The following is a 24019-nucleotide window of genomic DNA, read 5'->3' on the forward strand; positions in this document are numbered from 1 at the left end:
AAGTACTTGAAATTTTTCATAATTGTTTTGTTTAGCTTTAGTTCTGAAGCACTGGGGGAAAAGTCCAAGGCCTCAAGCATAGGACAAGTTCCTACCACTGTGCTACATCTCATTCCAAAAATTTTTAGAATGGCTTAAACATGACATAATCATCTACAAATAAGGACTTTCTATATATAACTATTTGTCTCTTCTTTAGCAAAACTAAAATTAACATTAAAATAAGCATATGTCTAGTCTTCCTATTTACTGATAGTTTATAGTTTCAAAACAAAAACTGCCTTTCCTACAGTAAAACCTCACCTATGGTAATTAACATGTTATTTTAATTCCCCCTTTAATAATGTATTAAATAATAATGACACTAATTGAACATGTCAATTTATTCTATCAGAAAGATGCTGAGTTCCAGTAAACTCCACGTTTGCCCTCTCATTCAGTCTGAAATCATGGAGAGGAAAAGCAACTTTATTCAGTGCTGAGACTGAACCCAAGATCTGATGCATATCAGGCAAATGCTCTACCACTGAGCTGTATGCCCAGTTTAAGAAAACTCTTCTCAAAATATAAAAAATACTCCAGATATCACTTTAAATTTTCAAAATTCTCACCTAAGTATAAGTGTACATCTTTTTTCTCTAATCCATCTAGCATTGCCTGTTTAATTCTACTAGATCTTATCTTAATTTAATACTCCTGCTTATTCTGATGGACCAAATCAAAGACAACCATATCAACCTTTTTCTTTTTTTTTTACACTTTTTTTTATTGAGAAAAGGAAAAAAAACAAGTTTCCACCTCCTCCCAGCCTCCCATTTCCCTCCCCCCTCCTCCCACCCTTCTCCCCCTCCCCCCACTCCTCTCCCCCTCCCTCTCCAGTCCAAAGAGCAGTCAGGGTTCCCTGCCCTGTGGTAAGTCCTAGGTCCTCCCCCCTCCGTCCATGTCTAGGAAGGTGAACATCCAAACTGGCTAGGCTCCCACAAAGCCAGCACATTAAGTAGGATCAAAACCCTGTGCCATTGTCCTTGGCTTCTCATCATCCCTCATTGTTCGCCATGTTCAGAGAGTCCGGTTTTATCCCATGCTTTTTCAGTCACAGTCCAGCTGGCCTTGGTGAGCTCCCAATAGATCAGCTCAACTGTCTCAGTGGGTGGGTGCACCCCTCGTGGTCCTGACTTCTTTGCTCATGTTCTCCCTCCTTCTGCTCCTCATTGGGTTAGAGAATATAAAATCTAAATGTTCCCTGCTGTGTTGTTTTGTTTTGTTTTTTTTTTTTTTGAGACAGGTTTCTCTGTGTGTCTCTGGCTGTCCTCTAGAACTCACTCTGTAGACCAATCTTGCCTCAACTCACTGAGATCTGCCTGTCTCTGCCTCCTGAGTGCTGGAATTAAACTATGTGCCACTGCCGCCCACCTTGTTATTATCACTTTTTCCAATTTATTGAATTCATATCCTAAATAGACTAAAACAGATTTTTTTCAAAGAAAATAAACGTAATTTTAGAGCTTTTAAATCTCTCTACCTATTGCATTTCTCATTTTATACACTTTTCACTTTAACCCATCATTACATGGAATGTCAAGTCTTTAAAAGCATAATATAATACAGAAAAAAACATAAATCAAAGATTTTATTTTAAGTCTTTAACAACTATTATTTAAGAACCTTCTTTTTGAGTATCCTAATACAGAACACTGTAAAACAGGCTGGAAGAGATGTAAATCAAAATCAAGCAACCTCAAAATTGCAAATTAAAATGAGAAAAAAAGTGTTAATATTAAAATGTAAAGTCACCTATATTTTTGGTTGTGAGCCTAGCCTTTAACAGCTGGCTGGGCAGTGGTGGCACATGCCTTTAATCCCAGCACTTGGGATGCAGAGGCAGGTGGATCTCAGTGAGTTCAGGGCCAGCCTGGTCTACAAAAGTGAATTCCAGGTCAGCCAGGACTGTTATTCAGACTTTCCCAAAAAACAGTAAACAAACAAATAACTAAATAAATATGAAGTCACATTTAAAACACTCTACAACTAAGAAAAAGCATAAAAGAATTCATATGAAGGACTAATAATCAAATACAAGCATATAAATTCATTTCTTACAGATGGAAGCCTCTTTCTTCTAACTTCATTCTCAGCTGACATAAGAAGCAACTCAAGTTCCTTTATTTTTTTTTCCTTATCAGGATCTTCATCAACAAAGGGTTGCTAAAATAAGTTAAATAAAAGAGAAAAACAGGCACCATCACATTGCTTTAAAATAATGTTTTCCTTCTTATTTTCTTCAATGTAACCTATAATAAAGCTTAATGCTACTAAACCCAAATGCTACTAATGTTTTCATGTTACTAAATCAATGTATCACAATATCTCTGGAATCTAAAAAGGTACTTGGCAAATATTTTCAACCTTGTAAAAAAAAATGGGAAAACTTAAATGTACAAAAAAAAAAAGACATTATTTCAGACATGGTAGTACACACCTGTGATTCCCCCAACTCTAGAAACAGAAAGAAAGGAGGGTTTCAGGTTTAAAGCTAACATGGGCTACATGGTAACACCCTATGTCTTCAGCAACACCTAAAACCGTGCATGGTGGCCAACACTAGAAAGGAGCAGATGTGAGGACTTCAAATTCAAGGGCATTCTTGAGTACTTGTCAAGTTCAAGGCCAGTCTGGGCTATGTGACCAACAGCAAAAAACTAAACAAACTAAAAAGCATATTACATTAATTACATATCAAAAATGTATATTTGGAACATTTTAGATAATTACCTTGTAACATATTTATACCTTTAGCAGCTGTTTGAAAGATTTAAGCTACAAGACTGAACAAATTACCACACTGGTGCTGCTAATCACCTCATAGTTTATGATTTTATATTTTTCAAGTCCATTTATACATTTTCCTTTAGTTTTATAATACTCAAAGTAAAAAAAAAAATCCAACAATGTTCTTTATCCTAGTTTAATAGATAAGGAAATGAGGACTAAACTTCTATAACTATGTCAAAGCTTTCTTTTCTTTCTATTTCTCTCCCTCTCTCTCTCTCTCTCTCTCTCTCTCTCTCTCTCTCTCTTTTTAGTGAGGGATGGGCACAGAATCTTGTCTCAAACTCACATCTTCCTGCCCCTAACTTCCCAAGTGCTGGGATCACAGATCTGCACATATCACTAGGTTATTTTTGTTTTCATTTGTTTGATCTTTGTTATTTTCACTTTTTGAGACAGGTTTTATTCTGTAGCCCTGACTGACCTGACACTTGCTACGTAGCTCTGCTTGTCTTGAGCTGTGGCACTCTTCCTGCCTCATCTTAAAAACTGGGATTACAGGGGCTGGAGAGATGGCTCAGCGGTTAAGAGCACTGCCTGCTCTTCCAAAGGTCCTGAGTTCAATTCCCAGCAACCACATGGTGGCTCACAACCAACTGTAATGAGATCTGGTGCCCTCTTCTGGCATGCAGACAGAATACTGACAATACTGTACACATAATAAATAAACAGATCTTTAAAAAAAAAACAACTGGGATTACAGGTAAGCAATGGATGATAACTGTCTTCCTCTGTATTTTTGCTATAAATAAAACTTACCTGAATAAAGGCAGATGTCTGGACATGTTCAACACAATTGCCATCAGGTGATACATACTGATAACCAGGGATCTAAAGAGTAAGCAAAGCACTGCTGTTATAGGTTATACATTTTTTTTAAAAATCTTATGCCAAGACAGCCTGTGATAAAATGTCAACATTAAGAAATACAACACTAAGCAGGGCAGCACATGTCTTTAATGCCAGCACTCAGGAGGCAGAGGCAGACAAACTTATGTAAAATCTCAGGGCTTGATGGTGAGATTCTGTCTCGAAACAAAAAACCCAAAAAAATAAACTAATAAAAATTTAGAAATTGGATCTTGTCTAATAACTTTGAAAACTCAAAATAATAGTTTTTACTTACTTAATAATTATTTTGCCTATCCCTAGAATATACTGATAAATAAGTGTAGGGAAAAAATCTGTATTTTAGATTGTGTTTTTGTCTTTTGGTTTTGTAAGACAGGATTTTGTTATGCAGCCCAAACAGCTTGGAGTTAACTATGTACCTGAGGCTAGTCTCAAACTTCTGATCCTCCTGCCTCAGCCTCCCCAGAACTGAAATTACAGGTGTCTATCACCACACCTAGCTTCTAAGCCTAGTTGTATCAGTCAATCAATTCATTACCAACATTACCTCCCTACCACATATTTTTGAAAGTCAGCTTTTGAGGGTTGACTACAGGAGATAATAAATCATGTTCGTACTCCTATCACCACCTAATGTCAATCTCTAAATTAAAAAAAAACAAAACAAAATTGTATAATTGTATTAGAATTCGGTGAGCACCAGTAAAATATACGAGATGTTTGTAAAAAAAAAAAATCTGGCAATCAAATACAAATAAATATAATCGGTATATATTCTGTAAGGATCTACCTAAATCATTATCTAATGCAAAAATCTTTGTTCTAACCTAGAACTTAACTTTGACAATACTCAATTAGAATCATGTATCACTCAACTTGGTAACTCCAATAAATAAATTTATTTTTCTCAAACTTTCCATGAAAATATGCCACAGTATTTCAAACCAATGTATTTTTCTTCATGTCACACTTCTCAAGAAAAATTAGAATTATCTTAATAGTTTAAATTTTAAATGTATAATGCTTTCTAAATTACTAAATAGGAAACAATTCTTTTTTTTTTTTTTTTTTGGTTTTTTGAGACAGGGTTTCTCTGTGGCTTTGGAGCCTGTCCTGGAACTAGCTCTGTAGACCAGGCTGGTCTCGAACTCACAGAGATCCGCCTGCCTCTGCCTTCCGAGTACTGGGATTAAAGGCGTGCGCCACCACCGCCCGGCGGAAACAATTCTTAAAATACTAAAAAACTCCTTATCATTCCAACATATTTTGGTTGAGATTGTCAAACATTTCCTTAGCAACAACTAATTTATAAAATTATCTTTCTACAAGTCAAAAAACTTTGGTAATTTTTCTAAGACAGAAGCAAAACCTTATAATTTATGCTATTGAAATCTAGGACTCTGAAGAAAATATGTTAAAAAAAAAACAAAACATTAAAATCCTTAAGGTCAGGTTTCAGTATAATTTCCTATTTGTAAATGAAGATATCACTACGTTAAGTGGTTCTTTTAAAAGTATGTCTAACAAAACTTAGTGATGCTCATAAAAAGTAAAATGAAATAAAACCCGAGGCTCAGGAAGCAGACTTTTTAACACTATGCCCCATTTTATCTTTCATTAGGTGCTACTTAGTCCTGACAGTCTTAATATTTTATGTGAACAGAACTAAGAATTGCTCATCATACACACATAAGACACAGACAGCCAGAAAAAGATAAAGCCAGTCTTAGGAAGACTCCTAAACAAATTTCTTACAGGTGGGTAAATGCGCGCTATAAGGGACAAGACAGAGCTCATCAGTTTGAACTTGAGTAACCTCTAGAGAACCTGAAAGGCTGAAATCACCCAAGTAAAGAGCAAAGTAGAACAAGATTAAAGATCAACTATTCACTGTTCCCCAAAGGAATGTTTAAATGATATCTTACTCCTCCTCTTTTAAACTGTGAGTCAGGCAATACCACAATTACACAGAAACTACAGACGATGTGAAAGCATATTTTTATGTCCACTGGACCATAACTACAAAGAATTAAAGAGTACTGCTATATGCTACATTTCTTAATGTGAAAATCACATGTAAAAGGAAATTTTAAATGAAATTTATACTGAAATATTTGTCAAACTTATGGCTTACTTTTTCAGTTGGAAATTTAAAAGTCTGTGTCACTGCCCAATACAAATTTTACTTGTCCTAAAATACCAAGAACCTTTCCCATATAGCAACTAAAGAAACTGTTTTTAAATAATAAAGATATTAAAAGTATGTGCCTGAACAGGTATGTAAAACTGATTCTGGGTTTGCAAATGGTCCATAGTCGCACAAGGTTTGTGTTGAAGTTTTGATGACGATCGCTCTGATTTTATTCCATCCTGTAAGTAGCCCTCCTGCTCCACTTTTCTTCGCATAGTAGAATTCCAATGATTTTTGATAGAATTATCAGTCCTAAGAAATGAAAGTATATCATTTTTAAAGAGAATCCAAATATTTTAGCACTGTCTAGCATACACAAAATCCATAAAACACACTTTTACAACTGTTGAAATAAGTATTTAGGAGGTCCCTGCTGTCACAGAGCTTAAATTCTTACTGAAAGCATGGCAACAGGGAAGACAAAGAAATAAATAGGAAAATTATCATTGCAGTGTGGATAACTAAAATAGGGTGATAAGTGAGTAATGGGGTAATTTTGGTTAGGGGCACAGGAAAGATCTCTGTTGAGATGATAGTGAAGCTGAGATCTTTAAGTTGAGACTGAACTGGCAGTACAAGAACATAAAAACATCTGGCACGAGGCCATCAGCCTGCAGCTTCAGCACTTGGGAGGCTGAGGTAGCAGGATGGGACCTCAAGACTAGCCTGGACAACACAGTAAAAACCTGCTCAAATAAAAACAGAAAAAAGAGCCTTCTGGGTAAAAGGCATACTAAGTACAAAAGCCTCACACCAGGAAAATGAAAAGAAAAAAACAAAACTAAACTAAGGGGTAAAGTGCTTGTCTAGCAGCCTATCATAAATGAGGTCCTGGGTACAATCCTCAACTCCATTAATAAAAATAAAAAAAGGAAAGAAAAATACAAATTACAGATTGCAAGTATTCTTTACCATATCTTAGAATATTGTATTTATAGAACTTATGAATTTATGGCTCATCAGCTCTCTTTTTATCCAAGGTTCTTTTTATAAAGGTGAGCCTAGTACTGCTTGTAGCGTGAATCCCACCCTGCATAAGACAGACACTGGAACCTATGCTGCTAAAGCCCCAAGGCAGGGCCTAAACAGAGAAAATGGTGCATAAAACACTGATTGTATTAGAAGTTCACAGACCAGGGTTAGGAATGATGAATGAAACAAAGACATTAATGTTCCTGTTCATATAATTCCAAAGTATACAAAGATTATAAAGGAATACCTATGAAAGCATATTAGTTACTATGAAGTACTACACAGTGATTACAGCTATACAGCATGAGAACGTATAGGCTGAGTAAGATATGAGGCTGCCTAGGGTAGCTGGTCTGCTGTACTTGCTGGCGACTTCCAGAAAGTATCTGAGCAGTAGAATGGAGAGTATATTAGCACTGCCTTTGAGGAAAATGCTCTACTTCAGTTACATGGGCTGAAGTACTATTTTCACAGCTCAAAGTATACCATAATTAAGAAGTGAATTTCCTTAACATACTTTCACAATAAGTTTCTTCAATCAGTGTGTTTGCAATCCCCAGTCCGGTGCACAGTACCTAATGTGAAATAGACCTCTAAGTTAGATTTCACTTCACCAACTCGTACAAAGGCTCTGCCTGACTGGCAATAATACAAAAATAGGACTTGTGGAGTAGATGTTGTTTACATAACTTAAAGGTCTGAACATTTTATTGCACAAACCAATCATATTCCTTACCACAGAATTTATTACAAAGAGTCCCAAATGAATGCTTATATTATACAGTCTAAATTTGAATTATAAATAAAGGAAAGGGGTACTTGCAAATATACTCGACAGTAAGGTAGTAAAGAACACACTGAGGCACAGAAAAACAATGTACATTCGTCTATATAAGCACCTTCCAGGAAGTAATTTAGCAATTTCTGCCCAACGGTTTCCCAGCCGCTTATGTGCTTCATATATGATCCTGTCTTCTTCCTCTGTCCAAGATGATTTCTTCACTTCAGGATTCAAGTGATTATGCCATCTTTCTCTGCACTGCTTGCCTATTCTTCCTTTTAAATGTTTTGCAATTAAAGACCACCTTTTTGGTCCATATTTCTGGACTAACTCAATAACCTAAGATGCAAAAACAAAGGTTGAAAAACCATTACCACGAGAGAATTTCAAACTGTAACTCAAGCATGTCAAGGCTGGGACAGTCACAGAACATTTGCTGAGTGTGCACAAAGGCCTGGGTCTGATCTAAGCACCTCAGCAACAACAACAAAAAGGAAAAAACTCCAAATTAAGAATTCTATTTAACATAAATACATTAAATTTCAGCTATAAATAAAGTTCACAAAAAGTAAATTTATTACCAGCTAATCCTTCAGCATACAGCAAGATCAAAAATCAATTCCCAAAGAATCAAAAATTTCATAAGTTAAACCATTTTCTTACAAAATTAATTCAAAATAACTACAAAATTTTGAGATGTGTCTTTTCTATTCTTACATCTTAAAAAAAAAACAAGAGAAAATTAGCTTCAACTAAAAGTCATATAATTCCACTAGGAAGCAGAAAAGATCTATAATTACTGGTTTTTCATTTCCTCCTTATCAAACTGAAAAAATAGAGTTTGCACATTTTCTCCTACATTTCAAATCTGTTTTTAATTTACCTAAAATTAAAATAACAGTTTATCTCCTCAGCCTGACCTTCTTCACTGCTATTTTGATCCATTGTCAAATATCACATCATAATCATTCTATATTGATGGATAATTTAACACATATCTATATCTTCATGATATGTTTCTACTTGTCATATTTTGAAAATAAGGTTTAAAGATTAAACGTGCAGCTTTGGTTATTGTTTTTGTGGTTGTTTTCACGATATTAGGTATATTTAACAAGTGCTCTATCACTGAACTATATTCCCAGCCCTTTTCTTACTTTCTATTTTGAGACTGGGTCTCATTAAGTTGCCCAGGCAGGCCTTAAACTTGCAATGCCCTATCTAGACCTACTGAGTAACTAGAATTATAGCCAATGCCACTAAGTCCAGCTATTAAATGTCTTTGAAGATCCCACATTGTATTCTAGTTACTCATCTTTATTTATTATTATTTGCATGTGTATGAGTGTAGGCATACACAAACCATGGTGACTGTGTAGAAGTCAGAGGACAACTTTCAGGAGGCAGTTTTCTCCTCCCACTTTGAATTCAGGGATTGAACAGAGGTTGTCAAGCTTGCACAGAAAACCACAGGTTTTTACCAGTTGAGCCATCTCACCAGCCCCAGATCACACATTTCAAAACTGATCCTTGGTCATTAAGAAAAATCAGCCAGTCCTGAGATTAATGAAGTAACTTTCTTTTTGTTTGCCCTCACGGGTAATAATTCTCTAAGTACACTAGTAATAGGCAAGCTTTAAGGGGCTTGAATTAAAGAGCAATTCCTAGTGGAAGGCAGATGTTTCTGTTCTAATCCTGGGTTCATTTATGGTCAAGAGAAAAAATTAAGAATGATTTCCTTACATATTAAGTTACTAAATGTGAAAAGAAAATTAAAATCCATTTTTAATGCTAATTAAATTTTGACAGGAAACTATGCCTTAAATCTTGCTAAATCAAACTTTTTTTGAAAATGAAAATCCTTAAGATTTGTACATTTTATTAATGTCTGAGGAATATTTTTGGGCACATACTATTTATTTCTAGACCTATTCATAGTGACAGTATTTCTTTTTTGCTTCAGTTCGTTTTTTTTTTTTTAGGTCACTTTTTTTTTAATTAATTTTACTGAGCTATACATTTTTCTCCATTCCCCTCCCTTCCTCCCCCTCCCCTTCTACCCTCTCTTATGACCTCCATGCTCCCAGTTTACTCAGGACATGTTGTCTTTTTCTCCTTCCGATGCAGATTCATGTATTTCTCTCTTAAGGGACCCTCTTTGTTGTATAGGTCGTCTGGGGTTGTGGACTGTAGGTTGGGCTAAACCAAACTTTAAATAAAGCATTATTCCTTTAGTAAATAAAGCCCTCAAAAAAGACTGTATTTATTACATGTGGTTTCACTCATTTTTGCCTGGGGGGGAGTAGGAGTTATATTTCAAGACATTCAACATTCAATTCTTAGATACAGCACAGCCTCCAAAGAACAGTACCAAGTAACTTAAAGTATGAACTGGAAAGATAGTTCAGTTATTAAAATGCTTTCCTTGCAACCATGAAGACCTGAGTTCCATCCCCAGAAATACATTAAAAAAAAAAGTGGCATGCATTTGCAATCTCAGTAACAGGGTGGCAGAAAGGCAGATCCATGATGCTCACAGGTCCACCAACCTATTCCTACTTGTCAAGTTTAAGGCCAACGAGAGACCCTAATTCATAAAAAACGCTGGATGACACTGTCTTGAGGAACACCACCACCCAAGGTAGTCCTTGGGCCTCTATATGTATGTACATACATAATCATACTTCATGTGTTATAATAAGTTAATAAGAAAATAAATCTAGCTGGGCAGTGGTAGTGCAGATTTTTAATGCCAGCACTCAGGGGGCAAAGCCTGGTCTACAGAGTGAGTTCCAGAACAGCCAGCTACACAGAGAAACCCTGTCTTAAAAAATAAACAAACAATAAGTAAAAATAAATCTAATAAATAATAAATAATCTACTTATATATTCTACATACACAGTGAACACCAAGAATATGAACATGGGCAAGTGAATGGCTCAACGGCACTTGTCATTAAGCCCAATGACCTGAGTTTGACCCCTGAGACCCAAATGCTGGGTAGGAGAGAACTAGCTCCCACAAATTATTCTTTTACCTTCACATATGAACTGTGGCATGAGCATGCATGCACATACATGTGCCCAAACATACACAAAAATAAACACTTAAATTTTTTTTCAGAACATGAACATGAACATGTTACCCTCTGATCTTCTTCTTTAGTCCAAGGACCCTTTATCAATTCTGGATTTAAAACCTTCTGCCATCGATGTTGGCATTGAAAATCAGAACGATTCTGAAAGAATTTGGACATTTTATTATTGAATAAATGTCTCCCAGGAAGCAAATTAGCCCAAATTTAAGTATACCCATATAAACAAAATATGAATCAATACTATATTCAATAACAAACTTTTACATATATTTATTTTATTTTATTATTTTATGTAATATTTATTTTACATGCCTAAAATCCCAATTCTGTATCTTTAATCACAGGTTTAGATTGCAAATTAAAAATAATACATTTGAAATTAAAGTATGTACCTCTATACTATCCTTTATAACATAGTAAGACATACTCCATAAAAAGCTAATTCAGCTGTGCAGTGGTCTTTTTAGGCCCCTGGATAAATGCTGTACAGATTGAGTATCTTTATCCAAAATTCTTGAGACTTGAACTATTTCAGATTTCAGGTTTTTTTAAATGTGAAACATTTACATATATAATGATATATCTTGGAGATAGGACAGAATTCTATAGATAAAACTTATTTATGCTTCATATCTACCTTATACACATAATCTAATAATTTTATACATGTTAGTACACCTGGCATTTTTACTGTGACATATGACATTAAGTCAAGTGTAAAACCTACTCTGGCTCTATGTCAGTACCCAAGAAAGCTGTGAATTTTGAAGCACTTCAGATTTCAGATATTTGGATTGAGGTATTCAACCTGTTCTAGAAAATTACTTTCTAAGCCGTTAGCAAACAACTACAAACACACCAGAAAAAAATTAACCAGATGTTTGAATACAAATACATTTCTGAAAAGAAGAATATGAAACTAATATCTTGCGTAAGACCTGATATTACAGAAATACACCTCACATCTCACTTACTTGAAGGTGACTGGCGATTAGAGTCCAGTCATCAGTTCCATGTTGTTCAACCAGCTTCTTTAACTTGTCATCCTATTAAGAGAGGCATAAAAATTAAAAATTTTCCCCACCCCTGGCATGTAGAGGTATTCTTACTCTCTCAAGTCATGTCTGGTACTCATTTTGAGAAGAATTAAAGTCATTATCACACAAATTCCTCCATTTACTATACTGTTTCAGTAAATCCGAAAGAACCAGATGTTTTTGTCATTGGTTTGTTTTTTGGTTTGGGTTTTTTTGTTTTTTTTGTTTTTTTTTTTTTTGCTTTTGTTGTTGTTGTTGTTTTGTTATTTGAGACAGGCTTTCTCTCTGTGTTAACAGCTCTGGCTGTCCTGGAACTCGCTCTGTAGACCAGGCTGGCTTTAAACTCAGAGATCTCCTGCATCTTCCTCCCCTGGGATTAAAAGCTGTACCACCACTGCCTCACAATGTCATAAATTTATTTTTTAAAAAGAGAATGTATAAGTGAGTTAATAATTTGTTTTCACATTGTTTTTATTATAATGTTGTTCATAACTATAATAGTATTACTTGATAAATATGAGACTAGTAAATTTTGCCAGGTAACTACCTCATCTCTTGTCCATTTGACTCTGTTCCAGAGCTTTTTCAGTCCTTTTTGTTGAGGTACTTCATAATCATGATCAGCATACTGAAGGTCGTCATCCTCATCCTCACTACAAAAGAATATAATATGTAAGCTCAAAATTTTTATTTAAATTATTTCACTCAAGCTCTAAGTCTATATATGCAGGTGTGACTAAAGAAGCTACTCAGAATAAACAATATAGTCTCAAGATTAAACAAAGTTTAGAAAATGAAGCCCTAAAGGAAAAGATGGGAACAAAGAGGGTACTGGAATAAATGGTGCACGAAAGCAAGAGAATAACCATTTGAGGAAAAGAAGGAGAGCTTTGAGGACGGGTGAGCAAAGGCAAATCAGCAAGCTACAGGTTCAGGGAGAGACACTATCACAAAAAATACATTGGAGTATATTGAGGAAAACACCCAAGATTGTGTTCTGGCCTCTATAGCACATGAACATGTGTGCATGTATACACACAGAGACATAAACACACATACAGAGAGAGAATAAAATTAAAAATAATAATTGAGGACATGAGATGACCCATGAAAACTGATATAGTGAAAAAATCAGAGCTTGGGTTGATATGGAGTGAAATAAGGAAAAGGGAATTTTCAAGAATGAACCCCTAAAGGAGGCAAGGCTCTATGATAATCTGAGTAGATAGATGGTACTGAGTAGTTAGAGGGCTGAGAAGTAATGAGCATCTGAAAATGACACTCACTAGCATTTATTTAAAACTTTTCAAGTACCAAAGATTATAGCAGTCTATTAAATTTCCCTCTAAAAATTTCACAACAGGGACTGCAGAGATCCTTTAGGGGTTAAGCATACTTGCAGATCCTACAAAGGGCCTGGATTTGGTTCCTGGAACCCACAACCACCTATTCTAGGGGACCCAACACCCTTTTCTGGTCTCCCCAGGCACCAAGAATACACAAAGTGCTTATGTGCACATACACACACACACACAAACACACACACACAGAGAGAAAAGCACTCATATACACACACACAAAATATTTTTTTAAGAAACCTTGCTAAGCATGATGGTACATGTCTTTAATCCCAGCACTCTGGAGGCAGAAGCAGATGGAAGCCTCTGTTTGAGGCTGGCCTAGTCTAAATAGGGAGTTCCAGAGCAAGTATAGCTTCATAATGAGATCCTGTCTAAAGAGAATTTAAATAAATCATCAAAAGAAAGCAAACTTCACAACTATAAGAGAGGAATATTACCAGTATTGCCATGTTCAGAGGTTTAAAAAGAACAAATAAACAAAACAAAAAAACTTGGACTTAGAAAAGTAACGTTTTCCCAAAGTCTCACCAAATAAGGCATGGTTGAGTTCTACAGTTTACTATCCAACCACTTTAGTTATATAACACGTTGGGAAAATGGGAAAAGTATAGTAAGAAACTGGAAGTTAAAAAGGCCCTTAGAAATGAGAACAAGGTTCAAGTTATAAGTTCACAACCCTAAACATACTAACTTCTCAGGACTGTAAGATGACTATCATATCACTTACCTTTAAGAAAAGATGGTTCAGTATTATGTAAATTGATCATCTAAGGGTATTTAAAATTATTTTTTCTTACTAAATTTAACTCCTAAAAATTCATTCTGATTTCAAATATCAAGTCTGAAGATTTCAGTATATTTAATGCAATATATAAATGACTTTTAATATCTAAATATGGTATACAAATTCGATCTTACAAAAATTAAAAGTCAAGCTCTAGATTTATGCACGTATAACACACCCTTTGTAGGAACCCTCAATTTCCTCTCATTTGTCAAATCCATTTGACCAGAAATTTTCATACTGGGGCAGACAAAACACCAAACTCTTCTAGTCTGTTAGCTGTGATGCCTCTATTGTAACAATAATCTACTAATCCTTAATATTGTTGTGGAACTATGCCTCAAACCAATATACAGGTTTAGTTAAAAAAAAATACCTACTACTAGTAGCCAAGATCTACTATCAGAAACATCATGGGATTAACCAGGAGCACACAATAACATGGAAATGCTTCAAGGTCCAAGGATTTCAAGTTTCTAAGTAAGCTCCTTGGCTGGACAATGCTCCACACCATAGTTTACAGAGTATCTGCTCTTTCTTAACTTAATGCTAAATCACATTTGCCAATCTTCCCAACCAAACAGTAAGCTCAACAGTGTAAAGACCAAGGTTAGTTACCATGTTCACCTCCCAAACCAAGCTCAACACCGCCACTCAAATATTTGTAAGATCAATTGTAGTAATAGGGGCGGCGGGGCTGCGTTCCCGGCACCCCGGCTGCCCGCTCGGCTAGCTTATGCCCGAAATAACAATACACAAACTGTATTCATTTAATTACTGCTTGGCCCTTTAGCCCTAGCCCTTACTGGCTAATTCTGTTATTCCGATCAACCCATCTCTAATAATCGGTGAGCACCGGTCTTACCAGGAAAGGTTCAGCATGTCTAACCTGGCGGCTTGCTTCATGGCGTGTGTCTGCCCAGGAGCGCAGCATGGCGTCTCTCTCTGGCGTCTGCTGCTGAGAGCAGAGCTTTCGAGTCTCTGACCTCACTTCCTCTTCCTCCCAGCGTCCTGTTCTGTTTACTCCTCCCACCTATCCTCTAACCAATAAAATGGGCCAGGGCAGTGCCTTTATTAGCCAATGACCTTCCTCCATCATTTCCCCTTTTTCGGTTTAAACAAAAAAAAAAAGGCTTTAACATAGCAAAATTACATATAACAAAACAGTTATCAAGTAAAAGTTACAATAATCTTTATCATAACTAAGGAAAACTATAACTAACTATTCTTAACTCCATCAAAGACTCCAGAAAGATATATTACCTAAGTAAACAAGAACTAAGAAACTTCAAACTCTAGAAATGACAAAGACATCTCGCTGCCTGGACAGTCACCCAAAGTTCTTTTGTACCGTTGGGGCATCCATCTTCAGCCTTCAGGCCCATGGTATCCAGCAGACATTTCCATAAAGCAGGAAAATTCAAAGTCAGTTCAGTCACTATCTGTTGTGTCCTGCAGAATGTCTCGCAGACTCTTTCAAAATGAATCAGGAACCCCGAAAGATCATCTCACCTTAGGCAAGTTCAGTAGTCCTCTCTCTGCGGGTTCTCTGTGTCCAGTTTATGCAATAGTCCAGGCAAGAGCAGTTTCTTGCCCAAATGGCTATCAAAACTCCATAACGAGCCTCTTCGATGCCCATCTTCCTCTTGAAGTAGATTGGTGCTGCCAGGAGCAGAGTGTCTCATTGTCATGAAAAGTCCTCAGTTATTAAAACATTAAATGTCCTATTCTGTAATCTTTGAAAGACATGAAGAATGTCTATCTAAAATATATCTCTATATATCTAGAAAATCTAACTAACATGACTACAAGCTTTACTATTATCGATGATTATCCATTAACAACCTATATTTCTTAATTATACAGTACATATTTAAATGAACTACACAATCACAATACCTTAATCAAAATCAGAAACACTTATACATATAACAAAATTGACCATAAATCTCTATCAATAAAGCAAAATCTATACTAATGCAAATTATTCATACCTATATCATATCCCCCTTTAAATGTAAAAGAACATTTATAAACATTATTTGGGAATATGGGCGCAGTTATTTCTCTCCAAACTGCTTCCTGCTGAATGGGGGCGTCGTTAATTAGGTCTTTCATGGTATAACCTGTGTGTTAGCTTCATCTCAGTTGGCAGTTGAGCGAAGCAATTTTTTGAAGGCGTTCACACCAACCCTTCAGGAGGGCGTGGTCCATCATACCAAATCGGAATAGAAGAAATGAACAGCGTCTCATCCTCTGTGAAAACAAAATAAGAAACTCTTTTCCAAAGTATCATATCCTTAGATACAAATTCAAAATATCTATGTTGGATTAGTTCAGCATCATTTATAAACAAATATCTTTTAGCAGCTGTTGCTCCTTCCTCAGCATTCAAATAATTCAAAGAGAGCATAATAGCATACAGTGTCAAAATTCTCTGTGTATTTTCCATCTTTGTGCAGCTTTGTTTTAACCTCTATTTTGTTTATTTTTACTTTTAACTCTTTGCTTTTTGAGGCAGGTTCTCTGTATCTTTGACCTGAAGTAACTCTGTAGACCAGGCTGTCTTTGAACTCTCAGAGATCCGCCTGTCTCTGCCTCCCAGGCATTCGGGATTAAAGGTGTACACTATTACACCTTGAACTCACAGAGATCTGTTTGTCTCTGCCTTCTAGGCACTGGGATTAAAGGCGTGTGCTACCACATACAACAACTCTCTTCCTTTTTTTTTTGTTACTTTAAGAACTTTAAATTTTAGTCTGCATATATTTTTAACACACTTCAAACCATTCAGAAATTTTCTGTCTTTGAATCTCTCTTTACTGTATATCTCTCTTTTTCTGACCACATGAATCTTTAAATTACTGAGCAATATGGGTAGGATTAAAGGCATGGCTTTGCCAGCTAGATCCAGTCCATTCCTTAGCTTTCCAGCCTCATGGCTGAGGTACTGGCTGTAGCCAGCAAGCGAGCTACAACAGACAACACTCAAGTCCTCTCTCGGTAGCCGGCCCTCCTGCCTCAAATAGTCAGAGTTTGCCCTGGCAGGACGGCCCAGAAAGCCGGCATTTTTAAATGGCGCAGCTTTTTTCCTGTTATGGCTGAAAACCGAAAAGCATGTGTTCAGCTTTTCGTCAACACCGTTTAAGTGTTTCGTGGCAGGACCTCTTAATGAGCTGCAGGCTTTGCAGCTAAAGCTGAGTCAGGAAGCCTCTCTTAGATGAGGCGCTTGCTTGCCTCTAGCAAGCAGAGTAGAACCGAGAAATTGCTGCTACCAAGAAACCAGGCACAATGCTTTCATTTTGTTCTAGAATTACTTCCCAAGCTGTCTCAGGCTTTATGTGGAAGCAGTTGTCCACGTGGGCGCCATATGTAGTAATAGGGGCGGCGGGGCTGCGTTCCCGGCACCCCGGCTGCCCGCTCGGCTAGCTTATGCCCGAAATAACAATACACAAACTGTATTCATTTAATTACTGCTTGGCCCTTTAGCCCTAGCCCTTACTGGCTAATTCTGTTATTCCGATCAACCCATCTCTAATAATCGGTGAGCACCGGTCTTACCAGGAAAGGTTCAGCATGTCTAACCTGGCGGCTTGCTTCATGGCGTGTGTCTGCCCAGGAGCGCAGCATGGCGTCTCTCTCTGGCGTCTGCTGCTGAGAGCAGAGCTTTCGAGTCTCTGACCTCACTTCCTCTTCCTCCCAGCGTCCTGTTCTGTTTACTCCTCCCACCTATCCTCTAACCAATAAAATGGGCCAGGGCAGTGCCTTTATTAGCCAATGACCTTCCTCCATCAATCAATGAATGATTTCCTTAGTCTTCCTCCTCCTCTGTTTTATACTACAAAATTTGCAGTATTCCATTTCAGTCCATCTAAAACGTCTGCCTTACTTAATACCAATATAATCTCAAAGTATATAAAAGAAGGGAGAGAGCTCTACATCAGTGGTTCTCAACATGAGGGTCATGACCCCTTTGGGGTAACATCAGATATTTACAACAGTAGCAATATTACAGTATGAAGTAGCACCAAATAATTTTGCAGCATTAGGAAAGTTGAGAACCACTGCTCTAGAAAGAGGGGTAAGACATTCTTTTTTGTTCAGATCCAAATGTACCCCTGAGTAGTAGAATTTTAAGAAGTAGAACCTGCTAAAACAAACTTTTAAAGGAAATTCAGTACACAAGGGGTTGACTGAGATTATCTAAATCTAGCCTAACCTTTCTTGGAAATGCCTTAACAACATTACCACTTCCTGACACCCCAAAAAACTGTCAGGCATGCTTCTCATAAGTTCTCTTCGTCCTCATTCCTCTCTGGTCCATCACAACATATTCAAAACTATTTTTAACTAGGTTATCTCTATGCCAAAACAAAATTTAATTTAGAAATGTGCCTGTATAGATCTTTAATGGTCACAAAAATACCTGTATCACATCTTATCTGTACAAATCCACCTGAAGATTCTTATCAAAATATTTCAGGGATATGAGTTACAAAAGTATTACTTTGGTCAAAAACACTAATCACCACAGAGTAATTTTTCTAAAACCTTGTTCACTTTAAAGCTCTGTTATTTATTTTTACCTGCACACTCTGTGAGAAATTCTATTTTTTCACAAGGTTGTATTCTGTTTTACACTTAACATGGTCATCAGTTTCAGACAGTGAGTTATATATCTACTCAGCATTTAGGAAGCTGGGCTGAGTGGGTGAGGGTAAAGACAAGGGAACATTAAAGTAGGATTCTTAGAATCATCTCTACCACTGGGACTTTCCTAGCATTTGACTAATCCATCTCCTAATTTTAGCATAAACTTTTTGTACATGGGCTTCTTTTGTTGATTTTGTTTTCAGAGATAAGTGTTAAACCCAGAACCTTCATCTATGCCAAACAAGCATCATACCATGAAGCAACATCCCTAGCCCCAAGTTATTTCTATGTACATTTGATTGTTGAAAGCATAATACAATTTCTAGTAATGTAGCAAAGAAGCCTACAAATGTATCAATTTCACTAACTGTAACAAAAAAATGCCTAATTCTGCTTATAATTTAATAAGAGAAAGGGGGAGTGATGGAGCCAGCAAGATGATTCAGGGACAGTTGTGTAGGTCTGACAACCTAGGCTTGATCTCCAAGACCCACACAGTGGAAGAAGAGACTTCCATATACTGGAAACATTTTACAGTATTTGGGGGCATTTTTATACTGCAGAAACCAGTGTTAGTGATATGTAATGATTCAGTAAAATTGAGCTTTCTACTATGTAGTTAAATAAATGAATTATTTCTACTATAGCATGATTAACCTAGAAGACAAAAGAAGTAGATAAAATATTATACTAGTTATAAACCAAAAGGTTCACCAATCTAAGATTTGTTTTCCACAATCACTGTTACTGTTCTTATTTAAGTCAAGAAAAATTCTTTTTATAAAGTGTTTAATACTTAGCTGTCATTTTCTTTTTGGTTTTGACACATCTGACTACCTCAAGGTAGCCTTGAATTCACTTTGTAATCTAGGCTGGCCTTGAACTAATAACTCTCCTTCCTGTTTCCCAAGAGCTAATATTATAGATATGCACTGCCACAACTGACTAGAAACTGTTTTATGGTTAAATAAAATGAAAAAGATGATTATGAAACAGAAAAAAGAAGAATAAAAATATCTGTAACATGTTAGGCTAGGAAAATGGTTAAAGGTAATTTTATACTGGGGTATAAGCTAATAGGATACAACAGTCATGACTTTACTTATGAATCAACACAAAAAAATTACACTTGGTTTTTAAGATAAAATGTTTGGGAGAAGTAAAGAATAACAATCTAATAGATATGAGTTAAACAAAGGAAAAATATAATTTATTTTTACTGAAAAAATAATTAGAGAAATTAAAGAATTTGTTCTAGTAAAACTGCTTCAACTTGATCACATTTTTAATTCAAATTTCCTCAAATCTCAAATAGTTGTCACAGTAAAAAATACAAGGCTGGTCATAATGGCTCATATCCTGTAATGGCTCATATCTCTATTTTCAATACTTGGGATGCTGAGTCTGGATGATTTTAATGAATTCAAATCTAGCTCAGGTTACATAGTGAGATGGTGAATTTGAGGCTACCTAGTACTACATAGAGAGACCCTGTCTCAAAAAAACATCTTTATTATACTTTTTGAGGTTGTTTAATTATTTTCAGTTCAGCTGCACTCAAATTATGAGACTTTACCAAGCTGATATAATAAAGTGAAATCAGGCCACCCAGTGGTAAATATGATGTACTGCATGCATGAAGACGGGCTTCCATCTCTAGACTGCAAACTAGTATTAGAATAAGACAAAGTTTGACTTCAGATAATCTGGACATTAATATTACAAACACTGAAATACATACTGAAAAGAGTTCTATATAACTATCAATAAACAAAGACAATGGACAATATTTATAAATCATTTAGAGAAGTATATTTTTAAACAAAAAAGAATGGTAACAAAAGTTCTCAAAATAACATACACATTAAAGCTATATAAGCTACCTTACAGACTAAAAAGTCCAAATACCTTATATTAACAAATAAAAACTGAAATGGACTATATCTGCTTTCCCAAAATAATACTGCTAATTAAAGACAAAGCTAACTAAAAAGAATCCTTTCTCATAGTTTTACATTCACTTCCACTCGTTTCTGGAAACAACAGTGAAGTTGCTACATACATACACATACACACACACACACACAAATGCATGCATACTACTAAGGAAAAAAACTTTCTGTGTAGAATCTAGTTTTCATCTTATCATTTTAATTTAATCATTGGTCATCTTAAGTATAAATATCTTAACCTGTACCTAGTAAGTAGGCTTTGTAGCATCAGAATTACTTTAAGTATAATTGGTTTTGAGTGTTTAATTAGCCTTTAAAAACTAAACTGGGACAGTAAAGATGGCGCAACAAGTGTTTGCTGTCAAGCCTGTCAACCTGAGTGTGATCCCCAGGACACACATAGCACAAGCAGAGAACTAATTCCAGATAACTGCCCTTTCACCTTGCGCACCTTAGCAGGTATGCATGCATGCATGTGCGTATACACATGAAAAGAAAAGATAAAAATTTTAAGTACTAAAATAAAACTACACTTATTTTACATAAATGCTTAAAAATCAAATGCATGTTGTTAACAGATATCCCAATAAAAGAATTATCTCTAAATTACATCATTAAAACTGCCACCGGGTTCCAAAACTATTTTAAGCCACAATACTACATGACCTTTTCCTATATGCAAATCTCAGTGACAGACTCTGCAGCTATTAAAAAATAAAAAGAACCAGTATCTTTCAGTTATTTTATATTTAGGGTAACACTTTCTGCTCTTAGCTGTCCTTATTTTTCAGATCACATAGAGTCTACTATAAGAATTTACAAAGAATTATAAAGTTTTCCATTCACATTAATAAAAGTTTGTATTTGGAGATCCCAAAGTACTGAATGACTGAATGACCCTGTTTCTGTGCTAAATTGAACTCATCTACACTAAGATTCTTAGTCAAAAGAAGAGGACCCAATGAATAATATTCACCCTCAAATATTTCACATTCTATTATCCTCTAGTACAAGAAATTTAACAGCCCACGGGACTCTCTGAAGAGAACCCAAAGAAGCACACCAGCGATGGTGATTTCTCACCACATCCTCTATCCATATCCCCGGAGAAGTGCAGTTCTACTGCAGCACAAGTACTCCAGACACAACTCTTTACACCATTCTATAGCGTTTCAATTAAACTTCAATTAACTGGCAAGAAATAAAAGTCAACAGTACAATTAATGTTTAGAGGCCAAACTCCCAGTACTGGTAATAAAATAATTTACAAGAAATAATTGCTAAATCATTTCTCCTTAGCCTACTATTAGGAAGCAAGATCAACTGTGACATGAAAACACAAAAAAATCTGAGAAGGATGTGACATTCATATATCAGTATTTAACAGTAACTTTTAATGACAGAATTAGCCAAGATACTGTTTCATGTAAGATTAACAATGATTCTAAGTAGATAAAGGCACACAGCAGGTATATACAAGGTTCTCTTATTGACTTGATACATTCACTTTTCCCTTTAAATCATTTAAAAACAGACTTCAAAATTCAAAAAGCCTAAAGCATTACCCCAGCAATCTTAACTATTTTTAAATCCGCATGTTTTCTGAAGATGGGAATGCTCTGTCCTTGAAGTTGTAGACCAGCAGTTCTTACCTGCATGCTTCTGCTTCTAGCTCCCAAAAGATAAGCGGCACCATCCGTAGACATTGTTGGTTGCTCACACTAGGGGGAAAAGGCTACCGTCTTCTATTGAGTAAAGATGCTGCTAAAATCTTAAACTATCTAACCCAGGATGATAACAGTGGCAAGGCCTGGGGGTGTATGCACATCTGTTCCACTGCAATGACCAATCTATTCTGCAGCTAATACATAGAAGGCAATTATGTCTTACTTAAATTTATGTTTGATATCTGCAGAATCTTACACACGGCAGACGCTTAAATGAATAAAGCAAAGTATTTTGTGTGTAGCCATTTTAAATCTAACTCTGTAGTAACTCCCAGTACTAAATCTCAACTCAGGAAATACAGCCCTAAGATTCTGAGGCTATGGATCTAGATAAATGGAGATATTTGGAAATTCTGCCAAATCCTTTTCAGGTTTCCTTAATACTGAAAATCGAGACACTATAGATTTTTGTCATCTGATTATTCCACACAATTTAGGAGTAGCTATTACAATGGTATAAAATAAAAGGCTCATGAAGATATTCTAGCACATCTTTCATCAACAACAAGAAAATTGTGTCCTACTTGTTACAACCCAGATATAGTGAGAAACAAACATGAACATTCGGAATACAAAGTAACTTCAACACATTGTTTTACGGTCAAGTTTAGCTGATGGTAACAACGTAAAAATCTTCTCAGAGGCTACTGAGAGAAAGCTCAGAACCCCAGTGTGCGGATGACAGAAGATTTAGCAGGTCCCCTTCTCAAGAGGATGTCCCAGAACGTTGCCCACCCAGGTTTGTCACGGAGATGCTGTTGTGATTGGCTCGGTAAGCCAGATTCTACTCCACCAGGCAAGCACGACCACTTCTGGGGTGGCGTAACCCCTGAACGTGCACAAACTTACCTGGCAAGAAACCTCTCGTGTAAGTGGTTGGGAGGTGTGGGAGAACCCGGACAAAGGAACAACCTGAGCACTTGTTAGGGTCCCCACACACAGTGACCCTGACTCCCCTGTGGTGATGGATGCGCTCCGGCCAGTGCGGCCGAAGTGGGTGTGGGGCAGCGGAAAGGAACATGTCCAGGCCTGAGAGGGCCTGCGTGGGGACCAGCGGGAAAGGACAGGGAGAGAGCCGGAGCCCAGACAGGGCCGCTAGGCCCGGGCCGAGGGCATGTCACCCACCTGCGCGACCTCTTCGCCATCCTTCAAGTACCGCATAGACGCGGGCTGGGCGGGGACGCGGGTCAGCCTCCTCCAGCCTCGGGCGAATGCTCCCTCTCCGAGACCCTCCCGCCGCTTCCCCCGCTCCTTCCCTCAGGTGGCCGGCAGAGGAAGGCAGGCCCGGTCAGGTCGGGGACCGAGGGGCGGACCAAAGACCCGCTGCTCCTAGCCGCGGCCCGGCCCGGCCAGGGATGCCCTCACCATGTCAGGAGGCGTGCTCCCGCCCTCCGCCCGCCCCTCCCGCCGCCTCCGCCTCCGCCTCGGCGCTGCAGGCCCGGCGCGGCTCCGTCACGGGCGCCGACCCCCGCCCTCTCCCCGCAGCGAGCAGCTCTGCAGCACTCGCAGCCTCCTGCAGGGTTTTGTCCGCACCGCCGAATCTCGCGCCTAGCCTCCCTCAAGAGCCGCCGTTTGAATCTGCGCACGCGGCCCCGAACCTCATTGGCTGGGGCGGCTGCGCGAGGGGGGGGCGGGGAGCGGGGGCGGGGCGGGGAGCGCGCGCGCGGTGGAGGGCGGGGCCGGCGGCGCTGGAAGCTGGGACTGGAACTCGCGGGAGTCGGGGGAGCGAGCGCCGCGGAGCCCGAGGGAGGCGTGAGGCCCGGTTCGCGGCCCGGGCGGCTG

At 37.5% G+C, this 24019-nt stretch overlaps 1 protein-coding gene across 1 annotated transcript in view; it reads right to left on the reverse strand.

Annotated features, from left to right (window-relative positions):
- Positions 1–23801, reverse strand: part of Mybl1 (MYB proto-oncogene like 1) — a 38807-nt gene extending 15006 nt beyond the window's left edge. The window contains exons 1-8 of the mRNA XM_041667545.1: positions 23363–23801; positions 12308–12413; positions 11698–11769; positions 10772–10864; positions 7744–7964; positions 5950–6124; positions 3589–3660; positions 2101–2205 (exon numbers count right to left, since the gene is read on the reverse strand). Of these exons, the coding sequence (XP_041523479.1) occupies positions 2101–2205; positions 3589–3660; positions 5950–6124; positions 7744–7964; positions 10772–10864; positions 11698–11769; positions 12308–12413; positions 23363–23382 (864 nt within the window). The 5' untranslated portion in view covers positions 23383–23801. The remainder of the gene's footprint in view (positions 1–2100; positions 2206–3588; positions 3661–5949; positions 6125–7743; positions 7965–10771; positions 10865–11697; positions 11770–12307; positions 12414–23362) is intronic.
- Positions 23802–24019: the final 218 nt, after the last annotated feature.

The sequence above is a fragment of the Microtus oregoni genome, unplaced genomic scaffold, assembly GCF_018167655.1.
Source record: "Microtus oregoni isolate MIOR12 unplaced genomic scaffold, Mior012 000017F_ref0000208, whole genome shotgun sequence".
NCBI lineage: Eukaryota > Metazoa > Chordata > Mammalia > Rodentia > Cricetidae > Microtus > Microtus oregoni.